This window comes from Colossoma macropomum, unplaced genomic scaffold, assembly GCF_904425465.1.
Source record: "Colossoma macropomum unplaced genomic scaffold, Colossoma_macropomum, whole genome shotgun sequence".
Lineage (NCBI taxonomy): Eukaryota > Metazoa > Chordata > Actinopteri > Characiformes > Serrasalmidae > Colossoma > Colossoma macropomum.
This window is the reverse complement of record NW_023494808.1, coordinates 19,438,570-19,448,138: the sequence shown is the minus strand read 5'-3', so window position 1 is coordinate 19,448,138 and position 9,569 is coordinate 19,438,570. Positions and strand designations below refer to the sequence as shown.

At 39.7% G+C, this 9,569-nt stretch overlaps 1 protein-coding gene across 1 annotated transcript; it reads left to right on the top strand.

Moving 5' to 3' along the window:
- The first annotated feature begins 3,880 nt into the window (after positions 1 to 3,880).
- lig4 (ligase IV, DNA, ATP-dependent) lies at positions 3,881 to 8,997 on the top strand. The gene is given in 3 exon segments (XM_036557703.1): positions 3,881 to 3,964; positions 5,802 to 8,456; positions 8,458 to 8,997. Coding segments are annotated over 2 exon segments (2,751 nt in total). The 5' UTR covers positions 3,881 to 3,964; positions 5,802 to 5,813; the 3' UTR covers positions 8,566 to 8,997.
- The last annotated feature ends 572 nt before the right edge of the window (positions 8,998 to 9,569 follow it).

Sequence of the window (9,569 nt, the reverse complement as noted above, 5' to 3'; positions counted from 1 at the left end):
CTCCAAAGTTCAGTCTTAGAAGTTGGTCGGCTTTCTTTCTGCTTCTCATCATCCAAATAACACCAATTACAAATTAAACAATAAAACTTTACATCCACATCAGACATCCAGTTTTGATGTTCTAGTGTAAAATTTCTTCTTGACAGCTACACATCCCTTGAGACTCATAGTGCTGAGTCTGAGGATGGACAGAAACACCTGTGGATTTTTTCAGATCTGAATCAAGGGTGGAGATTGATTTTCTCCTCTCTCTCAAAGATGAAAGATTTATGTTCTGTTTATCTGATGGTAACAGTTTTGGTGGTCCACCAGGTCTTGCATGGTTGTTTGGAGCACCATTTTCTATGTGTCTTTTAATGATTTCTTGAACTCCAGTTTTCCCCCTTCCTTATGCAACAGGATTGTCTTATATCTAATCTTCTGAAAAATATCTCCTTTAGTCATTTGAGATGAACATGAGAAAGAAATTTTAAGGTGGCTGAAGTGAGTCTGGGTAACTGTGTGTGTGAATGTTAGTGTCTCTTTCAAGGGGAACATAAAGCCAGTGACTTTTGGGAGCAGCTTTGGTTGGGAGGCCATTGCTGTACCTTGTTGGTTTTAAGATTGGAAAGATGGAAAATTAAAATGGCATAAACATAAAGAGCCTACAAATTAAACACTGATAGATTACTGTAATTGCCAATCTGTCACCAGCTTATCCTTGATGCTGAAGTTATGGCACATTTTATATGTTATACGTTTATTTTGTCCAATATCTTAAACTCAGTAAATAAACAGAAATTGTGCGCTAAAATTTGCAGAACGGTATATTTAAGTTTCTTCCTGTAAAGAATGTCTTTAACTTATTTCCATTTAAAAAATCAACAAAATGTATTTTGACCAAGAGTGCTCATACTTTTGCATATGACTATATTTAGTGGTGCTATGGGAACATAACTGTACAATTTTGTCTTTTTTTGTCATTTTACCTCATTGGAAAATGCCATCTGTCCTTTACATTGTGCTAAAATTTCATGATTAATGGACCAAGAGAAATGGTTTTAAATGACTTGAACCTGATTACAATAACATACATTAAAGTGTGTGGCATTTGTGTGGGTTTACATACTAAGAACAGTCATTATTTATTTTTACATGACCAACTTTCTAATCTCTCTTTATCCTTTAGACTTAAACAGGTTTAGTTACTGTGCATGACCTCTGTTCTGTTTTGCTACCCCTGTTTTGTGCCTCAATCAAGCAGTCCAGGCTGAAACACTCTTTATAACGTCAACGTGAAGGGGCGGAGCTAAACTGCTGTAGGAAAACAATGACAAAAACAATGAATTCGAAGCAGGCTGATTTTGCAGCTCAGTTTACATATATGGACTGCATTATTGCTTTGATTGTACAGAGAGAATGGTATGTTTTAAAACCTGTTTACATTCGACAATAAATTCTTGAATTCGAGGAAATTCAGATCATAATTTAGTCACTTTAACCTCATAAATATATTTACCCCTGACTTCAACTAAAACTGCATAAAGAAAAACCATTGCTGCAGTTTGTGTGGGTAAAATGTAAAAACAACTCTGGTTCCTCAGCTAATCATTGAAGGTCTGTTTATATGGTGTAGTCTAACATGTATGCACTCTGGATAAACACAATGTACCTGGATGTGCATCACCAGCGGAGAGAGAAGGGACTCAAAAACAAGAACTTCATGACCCAGTTCATGTTTTTTCCTACCACGTTCTGCTGACAGACATTTCTTTCTTTTTTTTCTTCCTGTGTCTGTGTGTGGTGTGTACTCTTTTATGTTTTACTCTCTTTGTAAGAACCAGTTTGTTGGTCACGATTTTCCACACAATCTGCAGCTTTCAAGTGGAAAAAATGTAACGCTGTAAACTTTGACATTGTTTGTGCTTAAATAATCACTATAATTTCTTTTATCACACTTTCCCTTATTAGTTGTTACCATTTTATCTAGGCAAAAAATTCAAGTGTACTTACAACAAACTCAACAAAATAAACCATAGCAGCAGGTAAAACGTTGTAAAACACATACAACATTTTAATTGCTCAAAAAACATAACCAGTGTATAAACTTAAACATATATGACTGAATAAACTTGTTTTATTTCGAAAAGTGGAACATGTAACACATCTTTTGAGCCAAAATCACAGAGTTGAGAGGGCACATACCTTCTCTCACAACTGCTTTTTTCAAGGAGGACGAGAGGCGGGCTGCACTTTTCTCTTTACTCTGTTGGCCAAAACAAGCGCAGTGCCAGACGTCAGCCCATCTGCTCTGCTGCAGGTCTTTCTTAGGACTTTCCAGTATGTTTTTAATTTACAGTTAAAACTGGGACATTTCCAGGGACATTAGCACAGACAATAATGTCAACCCGTTTCCTTGAACTTGCTTAAATAGAGGATCTGTTAACTTTGAACTCACTTATAACAAAAGCCGTTGAGCTTCTTCTGAATGGTGTGAATAATCATTTGAAATATTCCACTATATCATGGAAATTTTAATTACTAATAACTGAATAATAGGCCTGCAGTTAGAAAGGTTAATAGCAACATATACACGGAAAAGCAGCGTCTGACAACTGCTTTGGGGACAGCGGCAGCACAGTTTGTAGAAAACTGATGGTAATCAGTCTAACCTGACTTTTGAGTAGCCTTTTACTGATCAGTCTATTTACGTCCATATATTTAAACATGTAATAATCAAATACACTTCTGATTTCTACAGAATCTGTGCAGTCACTGAACAGAGACACAGACAAACCATCCAAAGCGTTTGTGCTTCAAAGCTGAAAAAAGTCTAAAGGCGCCACCTTCTGGACTTCTTAGCACAGTGATCTCACGGGAAAACCAAATCCAGTCACCCACAGCATTCATCCGGCTGCCCTCCAATACGAGTATCTGAGCACTAAATGGTGACCACAGGACCTCCAGCGTAAAGCAAAAGAGTCACATCACTCCTAACATAGTTCATCTTCATCGGAACAGTCTTCCTCCGCTTTGCCCGCTCGGCACGTTTGTCGTTTGATTAATTTTGCCAAATGTTGCCTACACTATAAAAATGTCACCCAAGTTGACATAAAAAATATTTCATGTGATAACAAGCGGTCGAAGTAGTATTATTTCATTTAAAATGCTTTGATTGAAAGAATGGAGCATTTAAAGTATTTATTGTAGTTGAATCAAATTAGTTCACTTGCTTTTTACCACATTAAATATTTTTTGTTAAAGGTTGTCCTTCCATGGTTGGTGACTCATAGCCTCTAAAATTAATGGAGGCACATTTGTTAGACTTTTCAAATAAATAAAAATACAAAAGACGCCGTTAATATAATGAACTTATTACTTATTAATTTATTTATTTTATTATGACGAATTCTGCCCAAACCATGAAATTCACATAAAAAGCATCCTGCGACTTGTAAACGTGTGAAAGCTGCGACGCTTTAACGCGCTCACAAAAACTCTACTCTGTTGTTGTTTTCTTGGTGTGTCTGAATCGTTTACTGAAGCTCCCTTTCCTCCCTGCGGCCCTTGATTTGCCTGATCTGTAGATCATCGCCTTACCGAGCTGTACTGACGGAGCTGACATGCAGGCGCCTCCGCATGGCTGACAGATCAGGCAGAATCAGGGTCGTGAGGGATTCCGACTCAGCCCTTCTGTCGAACAGTGAAACGATATTAAAAACGACTCTATATGTTACGTTTTTTAGTTTTTAAATTATAAAGTAACCAGTTTTTTAGGAGATACTATCCGTACAATCCCTACATCAGAGGTTATATTATGAAATCAGATCCGTTTCCGTCACAACGCGGAAGAGGAAGAGGTTTAGAAAACAACGGCAGAAGTTTGTAGTGACACCGACTCTCCGTCCCTGTAACCGCAGGTCAGCCGCGCTGCGGCTTTCTTTCTTCAGGTTTGCAGCTTATTAAGATATCGAGCAGAAATGATATATGTCGTGTCAGAAATATCGTATTTATGTACACATAAATTGTATGTAGCGCACATTAACTCCGCCACAATTTCTTGTTTACTAACGTTGGTGGGAAACTGAGTTTTAGAGTTGGGGGCGTGTCAGCAAAAACAATGTTACTGTAAACGGGTTGTATTTCAGTTAACTAGCAGCCACACATGAACAGGATGTGATCATGATCACAAGAAAATACAGATTCAAACCGATTTTATGTACGAGGTTGTAGTCGGCTTCTTATTTGCCAGCGTCTTTTGTGAAGTTTCCCGTTCCACCTTAAATGGTGCAGCAGTTAAAGTACATTCTGGCGCCTGCCGCACCTTTTAAGGTGGAACGGGAAAATTCGAACAAGAATCTGGCGAATAAGAAGCCAGCTTCAGCTTCCTCTGTAATGTGATGCTTCTGAGTGAATAAAAACATTAGTCATCTCTTAAACATCCACTGCTTCACTTTGTCGCAGTAACTCAAAATAAACAGACTCTCTAAGGACAGAAAAACAATCTTAGCTAAGTTGTTTTTGACCAATATCACTTGAACACAAATCGAGTCGTACCTTCCACCTTCGAAGTCCTTAGTAGGAACTTCCGAGGAGGACTTGAAGGCAGCAATAGTTAGCTAATTTAGCTAAATCATTGTAGTGAACTGCAGGCTTCATGAACTTGAACCAGAAGACCTTCATCCAGAGCCTCTTGCAGCGATAGCAAAATGCTGAGTACACCTCCTTCTTCCTCTTGTTCTTCTTCTCTGACCTTCTGTTTTGTGTCGTTCTGTAATGGAAATAATGACTATATTAGCACCATAAAAACCATTTGACTAAGTATTATCACACTACCCCTATTCATTGTTAATTAGAATATTGGTTAGATGGATATTACACACATGTAATCTTCAGCTAAGGGTTGCACAGTGACATTGCAATCATGTCTTACAGGTAGTTAATTGCTTAAAAGTAATTAACATTATTTGCATTGGACAGATGTTTAAATATTTCAGACTGACATTCGATGAGGTGTTTATTGTATTCCAGAAGAGCAGAGTGATGCTGGTGATGCTGGGCTACTGTGCTAAATGGCTGAACGATTTGGGGAACATATCTAGTTGCAATTTTTTTTTTAACAATTTTGTGATTGTTATTTTAATTTCTATTATCTTCTGTAAATTGAGGTTCATACCTTTTTTGCCAAGATTACCAGCATTTCCACCTTTTCTGGCTTGTTGTGGTTATGATGTCACAGCACGAAAGTGTTTGGTCTTGATTGGTTTTAATTTCAGTATAAAAAAAATCGATTAATGATACATTATATAATTTAGAGTACAACCTTTGTCTAGTGTCCTAAATGTGTTTTAAGTATTCAATAGGTCATCATGCACCAGCAAGGAGGGAAAAAAAAACTGTTATGTTCCTTCTACACAAACCTATCACCAAGCAAAAATGTCTCAGATACGACTTTTGATCCCTGATACCGTGTTTCACTTGAAAATTCATCACGATTTGGAAAGAAAATAATTTAGGATTCACATTGACTTTGTAATTCTGTAGATAGTTTCAAAGATGACACTATACATTTTCATTGAATGCATGTGCCAAATTCAGCACACCAGTCTCTACAAGGTAATAATTAGTTATATAACTAACTAGTATCCCTCTTTTCTCACGTGTGCACCCACAATACATTCAGCATGTTGTTAACTTGCATTACAATACCTTATTGGATATGAAAAGATATTTAAGTATTGAAAAAATAAATGGCTAAGAGTGAAACATTAATAGCCTTTGACTTAACATTGTGTTTATGTTTTGTTTACTTTTTCCCAAAGACATTCTCTGCAATGATGGAGGGACCGTCTAAAAGTGATGCTACACCTGGAACCTCCAAAAGCGATGTTACGTCTGTTGCTGCTCAAGTGCCATTTCTTCACCTGTGCACAGTTCTGGAGAAGATACAGAAAACCAAACTTAGACCAGATAAAGCCAAGTTCTTAAAAGATTTCATGGATTCATGGAGAAAGTTTCACGCAGCCCTTCACAAGGATAATCCCAACACTACAGACTCATTCTACGCAGCCATGCGTCTAATTGTGCCTCCGTTTGAAAGGGAACGAATGGCCTATGGTATCAAAGAAAACATGTTAGCCAAACTCTACATTGAGGTTTTGGGTCTTCCAAAAACTGGCCCGGAAGCAAACAAACTTCTCAATTACAGAGCCCCCACTACATCCCAGGGGGAAGCAGGAGACTTTGCCCTTACAGCTTACTTTGTTCTCAAAAAAAGATGCACAAGCCAAGGTAATCTAAGCATTAAAGAAGTCAATGACTTTTTAGACTCTGTAGCTATGAATAATGCTAGCAAACAGAAAGACCTTGTGAAAAAAAACCTTCTACATCTAATTACTCAGAGCTCAGCTCTGGAGCAGAAGTGGCTCATTCGTATGATCCTGAAAGATATGAAACTTGGTGTTAGTAAGGAAACAGTGCTCCAGGTTTTCCACCCAGATGCTCCAGAACTCTACAACGTCACCACAGACTTGGATAAAGTTTGTAGACAGCTTCACGATCCCTCCATTTCCTTGAATGAGGTATCCATTGGTCTCTTCTCTGCTTTCAAACCCATGCTGGCCGCTGTAGCCAACATCCGCCAAGTAGAGAAACAGATGGGAAACCAGACCTTTTACCTTGAAACTAAGCTGGATGGTGAACGTATTCAGCTTCATAAAGATGGGGATGTTTACAAATATTACACGCGCAACTCATTTGAGTATACACAGCAGTTTGGGGCCTCACCACTAGAGGGTTCCCTCACACCATACATCCATAATGTCTTCAAGCCTCATGTGGTCAACTGCATCTTAGATGGGGAAATGATGGCTTACAATTCCATGACAGAGACCTTCATGCAAAAAGGCAACAAGTTTGACATCAAGAGGCTAATGGACGACTCAGATTTACAGACTTGCTTTTGCGTGTTTGACGTCCTTCTTGTCAACGACCAGAAGTTTGGAAATGAGCCTCTCAAGAAGCGTTACGACACTCTCCAGACGGTGTTCACACCCATCAAAGGCCGGATCCAGCTGGTGCCCAGAACTGAAGCCAAAACCATGCAGGAAGTGGTGAATGCCCTTAACGAAGCCATCGATGACCGGGAAGAAGGGATCATGGTCAAAGACCCCATGTCCATCTACAAGCCAGACAAACGTGGTGAAGGGTGGCTGAAGATCAAACCTGAGTATGTGGATGGTTTGATGGATGAATTGGATTTGCTGATAGTGGGAGGCTACTGGGGGAAAGGTAGACGGAGTGGGATGTTGTCCCACTTCCTCTGTGCTGTTGCAGAAACTCCAGCTCCTGGAGAGAAGCCCACAGTGTTCCACACGCTGTGCCGCATTGGATCAGGCTACACCATGAAGGAGCTATATGACCTTGGCCTGAAACTGGCCAAACACTGGAAAGTTTACCGCAAGAATGACCCTCCAGCAGCCATTCTGTGTGGAACAGAGAAGCCTGAGGTTTACATTGAGCCACGGAACTCGGTGATCCTCCAAGTGAAAGCAGCGGAGATAGTAACCAGTGACATGTATAAGACTAACTGCACACTGCGTTTCCCCCGGATTGAGAGGATCAGAGAGGACAAGGAATGGCATCAGTGCATGACCTTGGATGAGCTAAATCAGTTCCGTACGAAGGCTTCGGGTAAGCTGGCGTCCAGGCACTTCCAAATCCAGGAAGACCAGCCGGACAAGAAGAAGCGTAAGCTTGGGCCTAAGTCCAAGAAAACCATTGGTATCATCGACCACTTCAAATCTCAAGACCTCTCCGCAGTCACTAAGGAGACGGACATGTTTGAAGATGTGGAATTCTGTGTGATGAATGGAAACGATACCCATTCTAAAGCTGAGCTTGAGAAGGCTGTGGCCCGTTGCGGAGGGATTGTGGTGCAGAACCCTGGAAAGGACACCTACTGTGTCATTGCTGGTGTGGAGAACATGAGGGTGAAGAACCTCATCCGTTCCGACCAACATGATGTTGTATGGGCTTCCTGGCTGCTGGAATGTCTGGAAAGGAAACAGGTGCTACCATGGCAACCACGGCACATGATCCACATGTCGCCTTCCACGAGGGAGCACTTTGCTAAAGAGTATGATCGCTATGGAGACAGTTACTACATCGACACGGATGAGCAGCAGCTGAGAGACGTCTTCGGCAGAATTGAACCTGCTGAAGTGGAGCCGACCTTTGCAGCTTCAGTAGAGGAGAAGTACGGCTGGGATGACTTGCCTACTAGCATGTTCAGACCGTACTGTGCGTACTTTGATCAGTGTGCTGACATCGACGACCTAAAAAGTCTCATCCGGGGTACATGTTTAGACACTAGGGCTCTGGAATTCCGCTTTCATGGAGGCACTGTGGTAGAAAAACTGGAGGAAGGCATCTCGCATGTGGTTGTGTCAGAAGAGGTGAGATTATTGGACCTGAGGGACATTGAGACGTCTGTTTACGAAGAAGTTCAAGATTGTTCGAGAAACATGGGTGACTGATTCAATTAAAGCGGGACACTTACTGAATGACAATGATTACCTCATGTAATGGTGGAGGCAACTGGGCAAAACTACATAACACTTAAATCTTGGTTCCAGCTGTCATTAATTATGAAGAGATGTGTGGCTCTAGTAGTACTTTTTAAATTGCTGAAATGCAAAATGTTTTAGAATAACCCAGGAATGATCTTTGGGTTTGTTTTATTCACATAGGCCTTTTTAACAGATATGACTTTTTAGGTGCCTTTTTAGTTCTACATAAACATTCTTATATTTACTCTGGTCTTAGTTCGCTTGCTTAGAGAGCAGTGATTAGTATGTTTTAATTTTAAATTATTTGATCCTTGAAGGTTTTATGGAAGACAGTTTGATCATGTTCTAGAAGAATGGCAGGGAATGTTTTTACAATCCATTTTGCTACATTTTAAGAAAAGTTGTGAATATTGTCGATATAAATGAATAAAGATTGGAAAGGTGAACTGTTTGTTGTATTGTAATTAATATATTTTTGGGGGTTGGCGATATGGCAAAAGCATATCACGGTGTTTCCAGTAGTGCCACATTTACAAAACACTATCAAAAACTATGAATACAATGATTATTCAATGTTTCACATACTGCACAGCCCTAAATCCAATTAAACATGGCTAATTATGCTCTCTTTGTAAGTTGGTCAGTATTTTTTACTAACGATATCTGTGACATGCTTAGAAAAGCACATTGTGACATATCATGGTGACATCAGTGCTGTGTTCGACTGAAGCTTGTTACTCAGAATTTTCCACATCTGGATGGATGGTGCTCTCAACCCCAAGCTCAGTGTATGACGTCAAAGCAACATGGCTGTCAATAGTAATAAAGAAGCACTTCTTTACTTCTGAATGATTGCAGGCATAGTAATTAGTTAGACCACAAAGTTCAATGTATTGATTAAGTAAATACATCAAAAAATATGAGATCACTCATATCACTAATGTTAGCTGGCTAGCTTGCTGCTAACAGTGCTCACTTTGATGGAGGGATCCATGTTTTCCCCTTTTGCTGCTCGAACAT